The sequence below is a fragment of the Ranitomeya variabilis genome, chromosome 6, assembly GCF_051348905.1.
Source record: "Ranitomeya variabilis isolate aRanVar5 chromosome 6, aRanVar5.hap1, whole genome shotgun sequence".
In the NCBI taxonomy this organism is placed as follows: domain Eukaryota; kingdom Metazoa; phylum Chordata; class Amphibia; order Anura; family Dendrobatidae; genus Ranitomeya; species Ranitomeya variabilis.
The window spans coordinates 507,198,762-507,218,450 of NC_135237.1; the positions used below are offsets into that span (position 1 = coordinate 507,198,762).

Here is a 19,689-nt window from a genome sequence, read left to right on the forward strand (position 1 = left end):
TTAGAAACAAAGCCGTCGCCTTTTATTAGTGCAGCAGTAAAAGTTATGCTTGTTAGACTTTAAATTATACTTTGCGTTTATTTTTATTTTTTTATTCACTCGATATTTGGTTGTAAATCTTTAATACGGCCTTATAGAGTAAACTGTTGTTTAATGTGAGGCTGTGAAGTAAGTGCCGATCATTGTAACACATGCCATGTTAATCCGAGACTATTTTTATATCATGACTTAATAATGCTGGAAACCTTAGGTGACTTATAACCATAACAATAATCCACCCACAGCATGATGGGTAAACTGAGCATTTGTATTTTTGTAGTCGTATTTTTTTTGCTTTTTGTAGATTTTTTTTTCATTTAAAGAATCTATTCTCTTAGCGATGTAAAAAATATCAACTCAATTGATGTAGAGATTTATAGTATTTTAAAAAATCCATATGAAAATGCTGCTACAAATAATCTTTGAATAAGATTCCTATTGATTTAAATGGGAAAAAACATTTACCGTACGTTCCACATTGTTCTGTTATTTTCAGCGTGCTTTTTTTCCATGTGGAAAAATAAATGTAAAAAGGCAAAAAAATTTCAAGTCAATTTCAAGACACAATCGAGTCAATTAAAGCAGAAAAAAACATCCCCTACACATAAACTGGTTAAAAAAAACTTATCTTAGGCTATGTTCACATGTTGCGTTTTTGCTGCGTTTTATAAAGCAAATTAAAAGCTTCTTTTTACAGTACAAGCAAAAGCTATGATATTTCAGTAGTCTGTAGCTAGTTAATGGAGGACACCACAAATAATAAAAGGGATCAACCACTACACGTCATATAATAGACAGAATAAAGAGAAGAGATATGTATAGGTGTGTGATCACCTTAAAATAATTTATTTTATTCAACAATAACAAGACAAGCCAAAAATATGATTGCAAACATTTAAAAAGACACAAAAAAAATGGCCATTACGTCACAAAACCGGCCCAGTCTGAATAGGACCTAAGTCAACCAAGCCTTTGGTTCCTTGGTACCTCAATAAGGCAAAGTGTGCGGAATGTGAATTAGAGCCCCCGATCTGGAATAACACGGCCCAAAGCACTAATGTGAAAATAACATACATTGTGTCTTTTATATGTTTATAATATCAGATAATGTAAAATATATTCCTTATATGCAGTTTATGGAAATAAAAATGAAGTTCAAATGATAGTATAAAAAATATTTCTCCACATTGTTCTTACTTATTTTTCTTTATTTTCTGTGATGAAAGACTTTTGTGTAGATGAAAAATTAGTAATTTGTAAAACTTTTGTATTCAGGTTCCCTTTGCAGAACAGATAAAGAATAAGATTAAATCGATCTTGTAACTAGAACAGAACTTGCATATCATTTTATAAGTCTATATTATATATAATTTACACTAAAAACGCCAATAAAATGTGGATTTTTATCTGTCCTACTTTTTCCCCTGCATGTACGGTATTTATTTTTTTTATTCTCTTCATCATGCAGTTATGTAAGATTATCTACATCGCCTGTGCTGTCTCTTGCAGGTTATGTCCAGAGTTTAATCCGCCGTGTTGTGAACAATGTGAATATTGTGGTGAACAACCTGATCTTGAAGTACGTGGAGGATGATATCGTCCTATCTGTCAACATCACTTGCGCGGAGTGTTACACAGTGGATGAGTTCTGGGACCGAGCTTTTATGGACATCTCTGGTGAGCTGCATCTCGTAAACTTAATGACTAGTGATGAGCGAATCTGCTCAGATAAGGTGTTATCCGAGCATGCTTGGGTGCTAACAGAGTGAGTTTGGTGTGTTCGGAAAACATGTTAGAGTCCCGACAGCTGGAACACATGGAGGGATTACCTAATACCTGTTGCATGTCTTGTGGCTGTTGAACAGCGGTGAGATATGCAGCCGCAGGGTCTCGAACATTTTTTCGAGCACACCGAAGTCACTCGGTTAGTACACAAGCATGGCGGATAACACAGAGCGTGTTCTCTCATCACTAGTAGTGACTTGACTCAGTAGTTAGGTTAGTCTTAGGTTAGTCTTTCTTTTAGAGTCTAACATGCACTAATAGAAAACATTCTTTTTTTTTTTTTTAAGTTAGAGATGCATTTAATTAGATCAGTGGCTAATTTTTATCTTGTGTATATTCACATTTACTAGCTGTTGTTTTTTTTGCATTTTCTACCTTTTATGATGTTTGCAAAGTTACAATAAAACATTGTCGGGTCCTGGAAGGCTGTTGCTTACCATTTAATATTTTTCCTTTTGCAGGTACTGAACTCGTCCTTAGGAAAGTTATTAATTTTTCAGACTGCACAGTTTGTCTTGACAAGAGAAACGCTAGCGGGAAAATCGAGTTTTATCAAGATCCGCTTCTGTACAAGTGTTCATTCCGGACCCGCCTGCACTTTACCTATGACAGCCTTAACTCTAAAATGCCTGCGGTCATCAAGGTAATCGCCTTCCAGTATGTGTGCACTGAATTTTTGCTGTGTCTATGTATGTAATTCACAGGAATCATAGTGTAATATTTTGCCTTTTGGGGTCAGTAATTTTTACTTTCCATTGCCAAATATTTAGTTTTTTTTGCAAATGTGAAAAAAAAAGTTCTGATAACTTTTTGTTATACAGAGCTGTCTCCTACAGACCTACCTCCTTTTCAGTCAGCATGTTATTGTGGGTAAATCCTACTAGTATTACTTGGATTAATCCAAATCCAATTGAAATTTCAGAGAACAACTATCTGCTACAGATGTGTTGTGTGAATATTGTCTTAAAGGTTTGTTCCTAAAATGGTAAGTAAAGGATGGCTTACCCAGTTCTGCAAGTCTTATCTGGATTGGAGCAGAGGTGCACGATCTTTGCTCCATTCATTGTATATGGGATTGATGGAAATAGTGGAGCACTGTGCTAGGCTAGAGCTTTGCAGGGTTAGGTTGCAGAGCCCTGATCTTGGGATCACTGGATGTCACAGTAGTCACACCCCCAACAATCACTTTGTTCCTTATTTAATGGTTTAGCAGATTAACTAATATTTTGGGAATAATCAATAAAAATGGTGCCAATAATTTGAGTGCTTTATAAAGTATTCCCATCCTAGGCTTTTACAATATATCATCGGGATATGCTATAAGTATGTTATAGTTGTGAATCCTACCTCTTGGGAACTAACATATTGGTAGAACCGGAGTTTTGTGACCTCCCATGTGTTAGTTTTTGTCTGATGTTATTCTTCAGTTTTATGGTGGCCAGACCTATGCTCGGTCCTTTACATTTAATGTCTATATGAATTGCCCAAAATTCTTTGAGTCGCAGGAAAAGCTGAGCACTGCACATAAAACCTCAGTAAGCACGAACTACATTTTTAGCTATTCTTTTATTACTGTACAATTTTTGCACAATAATGTTTGCAACTAAACTTCTGCAGAACTTCTTTAGAGTAAGCAATTTGCAAACTTTAGTTCATGAACCTCTAATTTTTTCAATGCTGCGACAACATCCCTGTTAGGGTAGATGCACACGATAGTTTTCTCTCCATCCTAGAAAAACAGTCCAATGACTTTGATCCAATGTTTTTCATGGACCCATAGACGTGCACTACCAGTTTTGATCCAACACTTCATAGAATCATAGAATTGGAAGGGACCTCAAGGGTTATCGTGTCCAACCCTGGGATTCTCTAAACCATCTCAGACAGATGTCTGTCCAGCCTCTGTTTGAAGACTTCCATTGAAGAAGACCTCCCACCTCTCCTGGCAGCCTGTTCTGCTTATTGATCACCCTCACTGTCAAAAAGTTTTTTTCTAATATCTAATTTGTATCTTCTCCATTTCTGTTTCATTCCATTGCTTCTCGTGTTTCCTTGTGCAAATGAGAATAAGGATAATATCTCTACACTGTGACAGCCCTTCCGATATTTGTAAACAGTAGTATTGAGCGAATGTGCTCGGATAACGTGTTTTCCTAGCATTGTTAGGTGCTATCCGAGTATCTTGGGCGTACTCAAATAATATGTTTGAGTTCCTGCGTCTGCATGATTCTCTACTGTTAGACAGCAGCAACACATGCGGGCATTACCTGTTTGTTAGGCAATCCCTGCGTGTTGCTGTCTAAAAGCCGCAAAACATGCAGCTGCAGGGACTCAAACATATTATCCGAGCACGCCCAAGATACTCTGATAACACCGGAGCATGCTTGGGTAACACTTTATCTGAGCACATTCACTTGTCATTAGTAGACTGCTATTAAGTCTCTTCTTAACTTTCTATTTTGCAAGCTAAACATTCCCAGATCCTTTAACCATTCCTCATAGGACATACTTTACAGTCCACTTACAATCCTGGTGGCTCTTCTCTGAACATGCTTCAGTTTTTCGATGTATTTTTTAAAATGTGCTGCAGAGAACTGGGCACCGTATTCCAGATGAGTTCTGACCAAGGAGTAGTAGAGGGGGATAATTACTTCACGTGATCTAGACTCTATACTTCTCTTGATACATCCCAGAACTGTTTGCCTTTTTTGCTGGTGCATCACATTTTTTACTCCTGTGTAGTCTGTGATCTATTAGTATACCCAAGCCTTTTTCACACTTGCTGTTACTTAGTTCTCTTCCTCCCATTCTTTTGATGTAATTCTTGTGTTTTGTGCCCAGATGTAGACTCTTGCATTTCTCCCTGTTAAATACCATTTTACTAGTCGCTGCCCATTGTTCAGGATTATCTAGATCCTTCTAAGTCCTTTTTCTGTCTTTGCTAGTGTTAGCTATCCCTCTTAACCTTCCATCATCTGCAAATTTGATCAGTTTATCTTCAATTCCCTTATCTAGATAATTTACAAAAATTTGAAATACCACTGGGGCCAGGACAGAGCCTTGTGGTACCCCACTTGAAATACTTTTCCAATTGAGTGTGCAACCATTTATTACCACTCTTTGAGTATGATCACTAGCCACTTATGAATCCACCTAACCGTAGCCTTGTCAACCCCATACTTCGTCATACTTTTTTCAATAATGTTAGTATGAGATACTATATCTACTGCATTTCTCTGATCCACCCAGACAGTGATTCCATCATAGAAGGAAGTTAGTTAAGTCTGGAATTACTTGTTTCCTACAATCCTATGCTGGCTCTGGTTAATTACTGTATTCTTATCCAAATACTTACATACATGCTGTTTAATAATTTGTTCAAAGATCTTTCCTGGTATAGAAGGAATGCTCACTGGCCTTTAATTTCCTGGCTCCATCTTCTTTCCTTTTTTTGACGATAGTGACAACATTCTGTGACTTCTCCAGTTCTCCAGGATTTTTCAAAGATTCTGGCTAGTGGTTCTGCAATTTGCTCTGCTAGCTTTTTCACTACCCTAGGATTTAATTCATCTGAACCAGGAGATTTAAATTAATTTAAATTAGCTAAGTGTTCCATCACCATCTCTTTGTCTATAGATAGTGCGGATTCTCTTATTCCTTAGATGCACAGTAAAGATCAGTTGATGTTACAATTGCTTTCTTAGAGAACACAGATACAAAATAGTATTTTAAAGGGAACCTGTCACCAGGTTTGACCGATGCGAGTTACGGCCACCGCTTTTCAGGGCTGATATACAGCATTCTATAATGCTGTAGATAAGCCCCCGATCCGACCTGCAAGAGAAGAAAAATAAGTTTAATTATACTCACCTGCAGGGCGATCCGATCCGATGGCTGTTGCAGGTCCTTGTCCGCCTCCCATCTTTTTGCGATGCCGTCCTCCTGCTTGCTTCATGGCTCACCGGCATCACGCTCCTGCGCAGCCATACTTGTCGGCCCTGTTGAGGGCAGAGCAAAGTACTGCAGTGCGCAGGCGCTGGGCCTGTCTGACCTTTCCTGGTGACAGGTTCGCTTTAAAAGTCCAGCCTTCTCACATCATTTTTGACCACTTAACCCTTTTCATCTTGTAAAAATCCCATAGCATCTTTGACTTTTCTTTTTGACATACACTTGGATCAAAATCGAACACATCTCCAAATTTTTCCTCGAGCCTCTGGGTCTGAGGAATAAATCAGACATGTGTCCAGCCCAATAAAATATCATGCGTACAAGTACTATTTATGAAAACGTTTGGCAGACAGATCTCTCCTAATTCCCCCATACACATGAGCACTCGGCAAATTGTTAATGTATTTTAAATGGCCAGAACGGAGAAAGACTCTGTCAGATGCTTCCGGCAGTGGCTTATCTTCTCACCTGAAAACATGATTCGGTATTGAAATGTCAAGTATCCAATCCTTCACTCCCCTGACATTATCTGTTGGTGGAGAGTTGGGAGGCTCCCAGAAATAACAGCTGGTTTGCTAATCTGGCAAAAATCGGTGGCTTCAGTCAACTTTTCTCTAATGTTATGGGACCTTAATTGTGGATCCTGTGTGCCATGAGTGAATCTGCACCTACAAATTAGAAGGATGTTCAGTGACACATGAAATTAATTGTAAGTTGACATGTTTTTCCTATCAAAATGCACTTATTGTGCACTGCACAGATTGCCTTATGCAATATCCCAGAAGTTTTTTATATTGTTAATAGAGGACTTGTCATATAGATGGCTTGTTTCTTAGTTTATGTGCTTTTATTCAATCAGATTCATACGATGGTTGACAGTCTGAAACTGTCCCTCACCGATCAACAGCTTCCGATGTTTATCCGCATATTGCAGCTGGGGATCGCTCTCTATTACGGTGAAATAGGAAACTCAAAAGAAGAAACCGAGGATCCTCCTGGACACACGAAGGACACAGTAGTTCACATCCCTGGTAGGTGCTGCACATTTTAAAGATTGAGCTATTTGGCTACGTACAAGAAATTGTGTGTACCGTGACACAACTTTCTGTTCGATAGGGAACAATTGACGGTATACTCATGTAGCCATAACCTTAATAAGGTTTCAGTCTTGTAAAGTGATGGCTTATTGCTAAGATATGCCTTCACTTTATAATCCGTGGGCGTCTGGACACTCTGGGACCAGTCTCCGATCCTGAGAATGAATGGGATGTAGCGTTGGTGCATGTGCATTTATGGTTCTTTCCTCGTCCTATTATATGGTTCAAAGCTATAGGCACGTACCTGTTTACACGAGAGTACATACTGATGAGAAAGCTTGACTTCTATGTTGTCATAAAAGATACAATCACTGGTAAAGTGCTGCTAGATATGATAGAAAGGTATATTAGATGTGGGTCCCACCTATGAGACCTGGATGTATCTTGAGACTAGGATCCGTTTGCACACTGCTGTCCGTGGAGAGGTGGTTGGAGATCCTAAATAAACTCCGCCGTGTGCATCAAGGCTCCGTTTTCTAGTTGCCGGGTACAATTGGTGGGACAAGGGTCTTCATATTCTCTGGGTATGCCATAAATGCACGAGATTGGAATACCCATTTGACATTCGTCTTTCAAACTCTGGTGATTAAAGAGGAGTCCCATAGTCTTCTTTTGCATTTATAACATTCCCTAACAGTAATTTCTTAAGAACACTCAGCTTTTCTTTAAAGGGGTCTTCGCTTCTCTGCTAAAAAAAATTAAAGCTATTTCATTGTACAATATAAGGTAACGAACATTCAATACATTTTCAGTTGCTTATTGTTTTGAAGAACGGTAATTAGAGCTGTGTCTTTCTTTGAGCCATGCACCATTGTGGCTAACACATGTCGAGGACCGATTTCCAGCCCCTGTAATTAAAGAATGAAAGTTAAATAACAGCAAGCAGAGAACTTTTAAACTGATACATTGATACAGAAAATGTAAGGCAAAATTCTATCATTGGAAACCAATGTGAAGAATGACCTGTAATAAAAGTGACTTTTTGATTAATTTTAATATATATTCAAATGCGTTATATAATACAAAATCTTTAGGACAGAAAACATCATATATCACGCAGTCCTCGGCCTATGTAACCGGACCACAAAAGGCAATAGCCATGGAATTACTCCCACCAGAGTGTGTACATGCAAAAATGGAGTAACAATCCACCAATAGAGTACAAAAAAGATTATTTAACTCAATACATAGAAGGCACTTAAAAATGACAGTTAAAAGACCATATCAATGACCAAGCTATTTTAGACAAAGGATCCGGTGCAACAAGAAAAATCAAGTGTGACACAACAGGTGCAGTGTAGTTTCGGAGAGCCTAGTAGACGGACCTATGTGTTGAATAATGGGACACTGCACCAAGTCCATTCAGCAAAAATCAGACTCATGCGTTTGTCAATGCAAGTAATGTACGTAATATATCGTATAAAAGTTACAATATTAAAATATATGAGCATTGACTACTACAGCACGAGCATCACAAGAGGTAGTGGCTCTTCTCATATCTGTCCTGTGGTGTTGCACACATGACCCCAATGCACATTTCGCATGGGCTTCCTCAGGGAGCTGTTGTCACACTTGATTTTTCTTGTTGCATCCATTCCTTAGTCTAAAATAGCTCTACCATTGATATGGTCTTTTAATTGTCATTTTTATGTGCCTTCTATGTATTGAGTTAAATGATCTTTTTTTTGTACTCTTGGTGGATTGTTGTACTCCATTCTTGCTTGTATATATTCGAATGAGTTGTTGGGAGATGTAGCCTTTATTAAACTAACACGTAAGAAATAAAGGAGTTGTCCGATGCAAATAAGCTATCCCCTACCCACCAGATAGCGATCACCTCCTCTTCAGAATCCTCTGCTCCCTTATGACTACATTTCCCATGCTTTCTTGTGCTGGGCTGCAAGCCAGCAATGAGCACAGACCTGTATCTCTGCCTTAACCCATCCAACTCATTGTCTACACACAGCATCAGCAGTATGTCCTCTATAGGACACTACAATGAATAGAAGCAATCCATAAAGCACCAGAACACTATCCCTGACAAAAAAGATTATTCCCTATTCCCCCTCACTGACATGGATGATTGGATGGATGTGATGGTTTAATGAATGATGGGATGTGTGGGGAGAGAACTGAATGTATTCATATTAAGGGAATAAAGCAGGATGCATATACATTGCATTCTGTATACAGCAGTGTGTATACATGTATTTACAGATGCAAGGGAGAGCTGAGTCTGCAGCCGAAGCATTCATAGAAACAGAGTGAGGTCTGCTGAATAGAGTGAGGTCTGCTGAATAGTGAGGTCTGCTGAATAGAGTGAGGTCTGCTGAATAGAGTGAGCGCTGCTGCATAGAGTGAGCTCTGCTGAATAGAGTGAGCGCTGCTGAATAGAGTGAGCGCTGCTGAATAGAGTGAGCGCTGCTGAATAGAGTGAGCGCTGCTGAATAGAGTGAGCGCTGCTGAATAGAGTGAGCGCTGCTGAATAGAGTGAGCGCTGCTGAATAGAGTGAGCGCTGCTGAATAGAGTGAGCGCTGCTGAATAGGGTGAGCGCTGCTGAATAGGGTGAGCGCTGCTGAATAGGGTGAGCGCTGCTGAATAGGGTGAGCGCTGCTGAATAGGGTGAGCGCTGCTGAATAGGGTGAGCGCTGCTGAATAGGGTGAGCGCTGCTGAATAGGGTGAGCGCGGCTGAATAGGGTGAGCGCGGCTGAATAGGGTGAGCGCGGCTGAATAGGGTGAGCGCGGCTGAATAGGGTGAGCGCGGCTGAATAGGGTGAGCGCGGCTGAATAGGGTGAGCGCGGCTGAATAGGGTGAGCGCGGCTGAATAGGGTGAGCGCGGCTGAATAGGGTGAGCGCGGCTGAATAGGGTGAGCGCGGCTGAATAGGGTGAGCGCGGCTGAATAGGGTGAGCGCGGCTGAATAGGGTGAGCGCGGCTGAATAGGGTGAGCGCGGCTGAATAGGGTGAGCGCTGCTGAATAGGGTGAGCGCGGCTGAATAGGGTGAGCGCGGCTGAATAGGGTGAGCGCGGCTGAATAGGGTGAGCGCGGCTGAATAGGGTGAGCGCGGCTGAATAGGGTGAGCGCGGCTGAATAGGGTGAGCGCGGCTGAATAGGGTGAGCGCGGCTGAATAGGGTGAGCGCGGCTGAATAGGGTGAGCGCGGCTGAATAGGGTGAGCGCTGCTGAATAGGGTGAGCGCGGCTGAATAGGGTGAGCGCTGCTGAATAGGGTGAGCGTGGCTGAATAGGGTGAGCGCGGCTGAATAGGGTGAGCGCGGCTGAATAGGGTGAGCGCTGCTGAATAGAGTGAGCGCTGCTGAATAGAGTGAGCGCTGCTGAATAGAGTGAGCGCTGCTGAATAGAGTGAGCGCTGCTGAATAGGGTGAGCGCGGCTGAATAGGGTGAGCGCTGCTGAATACAGTGCATCAGTCAGTTTGCAGAACCAGGTAGTGAGGGAGAATCTGACATGACATCACAGGAGGCAGGAGAATCCCGCCGGAGAACATTTGTCCAGAAGAGCAGCTCAGGTTACAACTGGAATTGACATAACCAAAGCCATTGACGATGTATAGTCTCAGGTATGGAGTAATACTTTTCAGCATCTCGGCATCTTAGTCATATTAAGAAACTCTACATCTGTAGTAAACTTCAGTAAATTAGTTTATCATTACCGACAATGGTTGTATATTCCTATTGTATAAGAACAGTCTTCCCAGCATGTCTCCATTATATCAATTTAGGTAAAACTCTGCATTTTGTTAAGCAGTCTTTCAACGTGCTGATCTCTGGTAGCATCATTTAGTGAATTGGGACAATGATTAAAGATGCTACCCAAAATAATGTAATATAATGTGGACAGTTGTAATTACTGTCTACTGGGAGCTCATAGTTTTCACCCATTTCTCTTTAAATGATTGCAGGCACAGCTTAACTTTGATCAGAAATTCAGTTGTAGCAAAATCAGGGTTCAAGATGAGGGATGGGCCCAATACATCTGTTTTTAACAGTTTACAGATACAGCAACTGCCTGATATGACAATCCCAATTACCGGAGTTAATTGATTACTGACATGGTCCTGGAATTAAATGGTGCAGAGATTATGTCATGCGCCATGTGCTGGGATAGGAAACACCTTTACCAGGGAAATTGTAATTCATAGCGGGACAATAGGTTGACTGGGGACTTTTATTTTACATCATTAACCCTTTATATTAGTCTTCCATATTCAAATCCTAAAGTTGGCTAACTATGACTTTTGCTATTGTAGGTCTGTGATGTGTACCCATATTTGGAGACTGCAGCAGTATTGGTTGTCACTGTATATCTGTTTTATTATCGCTAATCGCTTAAAGAGCAACCATCGTTTTATTTTTTTAAATAAATAGTACACATGAAAATAAGCAACTCTATAATATATCTTATCAGAGAAATTGGCTTCTTTCTCCTCCTGGATTGATCTTTCACTCTCAAATGTTGGGTAAAATCTGTATTCAGTAAAGACAGATTCCCCATTACAGGGGTAGGACATGGCGATGCTTATAAAATTCTATGGAGATGGGAGGTTTCTATGAGGAGGGAAGGAGCTGGAGACAGATAGACATTCTACTGAAGGTTCACCTGAAACCACAGATACAGTTCTCCATTGAACCCTATGAGCACCAATTGCCATCTCCAATCTCAGTAATGGGAAATCACTGTACACTGAAGACACATTTTAAGTGTGAATTTAGAGTGACTGAGCAGTCCTGGACAAAGAAGCCGATTTCTTTAATAAGGTAACTTTCTAAGTGTCTTATTTTCATGTGCACTATTGATTCATGATAAAAATAAAAAATGAAATGAAGGATACTCTTAAAGATTTTCTTATGCTTTTTATGTTAAATTATAAAGAATCTTTTTAATTTAAGTATCAGTTATGTAAGTTGGGACATGTTCTAAAGCAGTGTTTCCTAAACCCCGTCCTCATGGCCCCCCGAAAGCATCATGTTTTCAGGATTTCATTAGTATTGCACAGGTCAGAGAACCTGTCTGTCTCTTCTGCCTTAGTAATAATTCTATGACCTGTGCAATACTAGGGGAATCCTGAAAACACGATGTGTTGGGGTCCGCGAGGACCTGAGTTTGGGAAACATTGCTTTAAAGGAAAATGTAGTCTTCAAACTTGTTCACACCTGTATATCTGGCGTCAAAAACATTGAAAAGTTACTAAAGTTTTGCATAATATGAGGTTGCACTAAAGTGTTGCGACTCTTGGCGCCTTCACTCTAGTTTTGGAAAGCTCCACTAAAATGGGTCTAGCTGGGATGGGATGAGGTGTGGCAGTGGCAGCTCGTCTAATTCATGACCAGTCTGTGACGGAAGTCAAATTTGTGGCGAGGTGCTTCCTCATAAATCGGGCATCTCTCATTTCATAGCACCCCCTCATCAAAACTGACATGAGGAACTCCGGTTTTGATGAATAATATATAGAAATTATTAAAAAATATGACACAATCCCAGCATTTCATCCCATAATTTTCTCCTCTACTTCCTTCCTATTTTGTCTCCTATTGCAATTAAAGCAGAGATGTAGATGAATAAGTCTTAGGGTGCTCTAGGAAATCAGAGATGCCCACTCCTCAGGAGTCTTGGCTGTGTCTGTGAATTTTCTTAAAAACAGTGTTTTTTCCTATGCCCACCCCTCTCAGCAGAAAACAAGCTTAAATGGGACTGACCTGTATGAGAAAATTGCTCATGTGCGTTAGTATATACAGGAGACTAAAATTGGACTTGTGCTGTCCGTCTGTCCATATGCTGTCAGTCTGGTCCGTTGTGCACACAGACCTAAAATACACTCAGTGTTAAAGGCGTTGACCAGGCCTGGGGTACAAGTCTGCAGTTTCTCTGTTGTCAGGAGTCTCCAAAGCCGGGAGTGGACGATCATGTGACCGCACGTATGCAGTGTGCTTACTTCCGGCAGCATTCCGACTAGACTTGTCCGGCCTCACTCAATTAATTTGTATTGAGTGAGGCTGCGCCCATCTAGTCAGCACGTGGGCGCATACTTGTGGACACGTGCCCAGCTGCTGTGTACACCAGTCACGGAGAGTCCTGACAGTGTGCAAACTTCAACTGTGAGGATTCACAAGTCTGCAGTCGCTTAGTGACTGCAGGCACGAACTGCAAGGATGAACCGCCACTTTAATGTTCACAAACTTGTATAGTTCATTTCTAGGTTTAGTGTTGCTTTAAAGGGAATCTATCAGCAATTTTTTGTTAAGGAATTGGACAGCAGCATGATGTGTGGACAGAGTTCTTGATTCCAGCAATGTATCATTTAGTTTACTGGATGCAGCAGTTGTGATGGATAAAATCAGTTATCTCTGCTGCAGAGCTACCACTTATGCTGAGCCCTGTGTAACCCCGCCCACACCACTGATTGGCTGCTTTCTGTATACACTGTACATTGACAAAAAGCTGCAAATTAGTAGTGGAGGCGGGGTTATGCAGAGCAGTTGACTGGGAGGCACCTAGTCCTGTAGTGATCATCTCCTGCTGATAAAACACTGATTTTATTGAAACTGCAACACACAACCTACTAAGTGACACATCGCTGGAATCGGAATCTGCTCCTACATCATGATGCTCTCAGATTACATAACAAAAACCTGCTGCCGTATTGCCTTTAATAAAGTGAGGGTCAGAGAACCAGTAACTTTTATCATCTTCATGAGCATAAGTAAGTGTTATAGGTCAAGAATCACAATGTGGAGTTTGGATTTATCAGGCATTGTCACGGCTATGATCACACTATGAATGTAGTGAGATTTTCTTCTTCGCTATGATGGGAAAGGTTTCTCCTTTTTGCAACTGTTTCTATGACAGTGAAGAGTTCAGAGTCCTGTCACATTATTTTAGTCCTTTATTAGTCCATGTATGCTTATTCTGGCGTACTATCTTTGAAAGCAATGGCATAACACTGATTTACTGTCACTTGATGATCGATAGGGATCCAGCCTTTGGATCCTCATTAGGTTGGAGCACTGAGCCAGCACAGAGGTGCTCCCACCATCTATTTTGCAGGGGTACTGTAGAACGCCTCCATTCAAGTGATTGGGGCCATGCCACTGAGATGATCGTCTTTACGGACATGTAACTTCTCAGATCACGATATGATGTTCTATGTGATGCCGCTGACAACAGTCACCATCTGGAGATTTGCTCTGTTTGCGTTACCTAGTGCTAATGTACCAAGCTGGCAGAAAACCACAAGCCACAAATCATGGTCCCTTTGTGCCACATGTAGCTCTCAAGCCCCCAGTTGGGGATAAAAAAAAAATAATTTAAAAAATGAAGCAATACATGGATGATGTGCACATGTACATATAACATATTGGGGATCCCCGATGTAGAGTATAGCTGGGTAACACATGAGCTGAACGCGCTTCTGTAGGATTTCACGCCGGCAGGTCTAACTTGCCGCTCGTCGTTTTTAGACTTTGCTCCAAATAGCAATTTTTTTTTTCCTGTAAATTTTTATGAGGTGCAATAGTTGGACTTTTGACAACCCCATTAATTCTGTGAGAAGCCGATTGAAGGGGGGAGTCAACATTTTATTATTTATGCTACAGCCGTATGAAAAAAAAAAAAAAAAAAGGAATTGGAAATCTATCTATGTAAGGCAGGGATGCCAGAGGATCTCCAGTGAAAAGTCAGAGTGCGTATGATTTTGGGCAGTGGATTTTGATTAAATGCATTGATTTTGTAATAATGAATTCATAAAGTTCAGTGCAGTAGGTGAACTTTTGTAAAAGCACGCTGGGGGTTGTAGTAGTTGCTAGGTTGTATATTCCGGCAGTATAAGGGGTGTTAATCATAGCAGACGGATAAAAGGCTGCAGCAGGAGGAAATGATTAGTAGATGTAGTTCAGTTGGGCTATCTGTGTGAGGAAGCAGATACATTTCCTTTTTCATCTGCCACTGTACATTACTCAAGAAAGACTTTCAGCAACCGGCCCATTTCTTCTGCAACACATAATCATCGCTGTGTGCTTCTGTTGGGTTGGCAGCTCACATATATATGGCTCTGATTTCCTTAGTGCGTGAAATAAAGCATCTGTTTCATCAGGGCTTCCCTAATAATACAAAAATAAATTCTTACTGTAAAAATTCCAGGCATGGTCTTTACATAATACCAGCCTACATTCATATTGTTACTGCGACTCTCCAAAGCTGTGGCTCCTAGATGCGTCATCTGTGTCCAGAGAGAAGAATGCCAGCTAGGGATGTGCGGACCCTTGGAAGTTTGGGTTCTGGCACCCTACCCAAACAGTTGTAGTACTAGAACTTTACCCGAACTGAACCAGAATCCGAAACTCCATTAATAACAATGAGGACCCAAACTTTGGAGCTGGAAAATTGTCTCTCTCACTCACTCTGTCTCTCACGGACTTCCCCGGAACTCCTCTCGGAAATCCATTAGCACTTATCAAAGTCCGTGTTCAGCAGTGTCCTTAGCAGTGGTTTCCTAACAACAGCTATTTTACCATTAAGGCCTGTTGCACAAAGTCTCCTCTTAACAGTTGTTGTAGAGATGTGTCTGCTGCTAGAACTCTGTGTGGCACTGACCTGGTCTCTAATCTGAGCTGCTTGTTAACCTGCGATTTCTGAGGCAGGTGACTCGGATAAACTTATCCTCAGAAGCAGAGGTGACTCTTGGTCTTCCTTTCCTGGGGCGGTCCTCACGTGAGCCAGTTTCTTTGTAGCACTTGATGGTTTTTGCCACTGCACTTGGGGACACTTTCAAAGTTTTCCCAATTTTTCGGACTGACTGACCTTCATTTCTTAAAGTAATGATGGCCACTCGTTTTCCTTTACTTAGCTGCTTTTTTCTTGCCATAATACAAATTCTAACAGTCTATTCAGTAGGACTATCAGCTGTGTATCCACCAGACTTCTGCTCAACATAACTGATGGTCCCAACCCCATTTATAAGGCAAGAAATCCCGCTTATTAAACCTGACAGGGCACACCTGTGAAGTGAAAACCATTCCCGGTGACTACCTCTTGAAGCTCATCAAGAGAATGCCAAGAGTGTGCAAAGCAGTCATCAAAGCAAAAGGTGGCTACTTTGAAGAACCTAGAACATGAGACATAATTTCAGTTGTTTCACACTTTTTTGTTAAGTATATAACTCTACATGTGTTAATTCATAGTTTTGATGCCTTCAGTGTGAATGTACAATTTTCATAGTCATGAAAATACAGAAAAATGTTTAAATGAGAAGGTGTGTCCAAACTTTTGGTCTGTACTGTATATATATTTTTTTCTCCAATTTTATGTAAAATAAACTGAAGCAAATTGGCAACTTATCCGTATTTTAGAAAAAAATTACCGTTGTGTGTCTGCTGATGAGCACCTAGACAGCGACTGACTACATACAACCATGTAGTCTGATCTGGCAGCTGTATGCTTTTACATAAGTCCCTTTCTTGCTAACTTACAGCAGTTCCTAAGTACAGCAACTACACATTGAATAAGGCTACAGGCTTTTCCAGTTTCTGACAGCTAGGAGAGCCACAAATGGCTAATGGGTGGGGGTGCTAGATGTCAGACACCCACCAATCTGATTTTGATTACCTATCCTGTGTTTTAGGGGCCATCACTTTAACAGGACACATCTTGCAGGGTGGCAACTCATTAACGAAGCACATATTAGACGTGTCCTGGCTAACAATAGCCATATCTCTGCCTGGACTGCAGTGATCCAGGGCTAATTTTGAGGCTGAGATTCTTGGTAAAATGAGACAAGAAACGCCAAAGTTTTAAAGACCCAGCCTGAAATATCAGAGTTAAAATTGAGAGCCGCATGGCTCTGCTGGTATCACTCCCGACTCCCACTTTAGAGCGGTTTTGCACTTAGTAGTACATTTTCTGCAAATTAGGGGTAAAACTACATTTTAATGCAAAAAATATATAATTTTTTATTGATTTACTCCACTTTGCTTTAAATGTGAAGCACTAGAAGCGTTAAACTTATTAAACAATGTTTTTAATATTGTAAGGAGAAAATCCACATGTAAAATGCTCATCTATGTTTTTAATGCGTTTCTGCATTGGGAATGTATGAAAAATGCATGCAATCGGCACATGACACGCCAAAAGGGACAAAAAATACAGTGTCAAAACCGAGATAAAAACGCATTGAAAAAACTAAAGTAACCTAATTTACTTAATAGGTTCAAATTGCTGCAGAAAATCTGCAAAACGCATCAAAAGCTCATCGTGGTGGGAACGTCACCTATATAAATTTAAGTGTCTATATAAAACGCTAAGCTGGGCATTTCGAAAACTTTTAGAAAATATATAGATCAGAGTTAATATCAATTTATTACTTACGGTAATCATTTAGGTTGTATTTGTAAGCATCAAAAGTGCAGAAATTGTCAGAGGTGCAAAATGGCGAGAAATCCCTGCCTGCGAAAGAGTTAAACTTTTTCGCATGGGTGTCTCATTATTTTTTTATTTCGATCCATTGGAGCAATACAAACATTGGAAAGATGTACTTGGTGAAAAGCTAATTTTTCCATTTAAATATTTGCTTTCTGTTATGAAATATATGCTCAGAATACCGCTGGTTTTATAGGCTTTCACAGAGGCGGCCATTGAAGGGCTGGTTGTGCCTATAACCATTGGCTGCTATTTGATTAATGTTAATGTAAGCTTAAAAATATTGTCCAGTAACATTATACTGGTGAAAGGAAACCTTATTCTTGTACCTTTATACTGCACAATGTGAAGGTTCTTGGCAAGCAGAGCCACTTATATGGGAAATACCTGTTCAGCTGCTGCCTCGCTTGGAGACCAAAAATTGCTTTGACTCTTCTGTAAAATGTTTATTTGATTCTGCGAATAAAACTTGAAACACAGAGCTCCTTTTACCTATTCTTAACAGAAGTATTGTATCAAGATAAAGTATCGACACTAACATCTGGGGACCAGTAGCCCCGTTCCTGGTCTCGTATAAACTTCCATATGCATCTTTGGTTTCTCAAGAATTAATACTGAGAAAATCTTCAAAGTGTTGGATTGCCGACAGTCTCTGTACATATCGGCGCATTGGGGAAATAGAAACACTACAGATAGCCCCTCCTCCCTCTATCGGTTGCTTTTTTTTTTTCTGTATCCTTTTATATTATTTTTCACATAAAAGAAAACTTTAGGAATTGTATACTCTGCTTAAAGTGTTACATAAAGTGGAATTAAATGTCGTTTCCTTATATTTGATTTACCGTTTTTTTCAATGTAATGAACAAGATCAGTAAATTATATATACGGTGTATATATATATATATATACACATGTATATGTATATATATATATATATATATATATATATATATATATATATATATGTATATATATATATATATATATATATATATATATATATATATATATATATATAGTGGTGTTCAAAAGTCCTGCATAGGATTAATTGATTTTTCAAGTTTTAAACGTTTTCTGTCGAATATCTTCGATGCTAATATGACAAATTATATATGGTTTTGTTCAGAATACAATTTTGCATTCTCGGCCCAGAAAGTCAACTAAAAGGGAGGATGGGGCTGTATGGCAGCCAATGGTGTTGGAAGGCTTCATATTGTGGAGGGTATGGTTAATGCAAAAAAATACATAGACATCCTTAATAAGAAAATGCTGCCTTCTGCTCAACACCTGTTTTCAGGGGATTATACCTTCTAGGATGATAATGCTCCTTGTCACAGAGCTAAGTCTACGTTCACATTTGCGGTCTGCGCCGCAGCGTCGCCGCATGCGTCATGCGCCCCTATATTTAACATGGGGGCGCATGGACATGCGTCGCACTTGCGTTTTGCGCCGCATGCGTCCCTGCGGCGCCCGCGTCCGGGCGCAGAGGACGCAGCAAGTTGCATTTTTGCTGCGTCCAAAATCAACGTTTTTGTTTGCGTTGTGCGTTGCGGCGCCGACGCTGCGGCGCACAACGCAAATGTGAACGTAGCCTAAGACAGTAACGGAATGGTAAAATAAGAACAAGGTGGCTACTATTGACTGGCCAGCTCAGTCCCCGGACCTCAATCCAATTGAAAATTTGTGGCACAAGGTATCATTAGAGATATCTAGAAAACAGCCAAGGACCAAGAGTGAGTTGATTGAGGCTCTGATACAGGCCTGGAACCACATCATCACTCGTGAACATCTGCAGAAGCTTGTTCACTCAATGCCACAGAGATGCAAGCTGGTGCTCAAGAGCAAACGCTGGCCAATAAAGAATTAGAAGCTAAAGATGCACTCAAAAGGCCCTTTTCAGGACTCTGAATTAAATAAAAAATAATAAATCTTAAAAAGTAAAATTTAAGTCTGTATTACCTTGCATTGGAAGTTAATAAACTTGGAAACCTGTTCACCATTCTACACACTGTACTGGTGTAGTTATGGTTATGCTGTAAAAAAATGTATCAAAAATGCGCATACCATAACAATTTATACACTTGGGACATTCAAAAATGAGTATGGCATACAATGAGGGATTACAAAAACATATATGTTCCACCAGTTTCACTGTAGAGATGCAGAAGTATGAAACATATAGTTTTCTTCACGCCTATGCAGGACTTTTGAACACCATTGTGTATATATATATATATATATATATATATATATATATATATATATATATATATATAAGCTGAAGAGCCCGGCATTGCCTAGGCATAGTAAATATCTGTGGTTAGTTATAGCACCTCACTTCTCTTATTTTCCCATCACGCCTCTCATTTTCCCCCTCACATCTTTTATTT

At 40.2% G+C, this 19,689-nt stretch overlaps 1 protein-coding gene across 8 annotated transcripts in view; it reads left to right on the top strand.

Annotated features, from left to right (window-relative positions):
* The window catches only part of VPS13B (vacuolar protein sorting 13 homolog B), a 1,111,190-nt gene that overhangs the window by 93,990 nt on the left and 997,511 nt on the right, over positions 1 to 19,689 (top strand). For all 8 annotated transcript variants that reach the window (XM_077270879.1, XM_077270877.1, XM_077270878.1 and 5 more), the window contains exons 5-7: positions 1,549 to 1,716; positions 2,286 to 2,467; positions 6,632 to 6,803. In XM_077270879.1, coding sequence (XP_077126994.1) covers positions 1,549 to 1,716; positions 2,286 to 2,467; positions 6,632 to 6,803 — 522 coding nt within the window. The remainder of the gene's footprint in view (positions 1 to 1,548; positions 1,717 to 2,285; positions 2,468 to 6,631; positions 6,804 to 19,689) is intronic.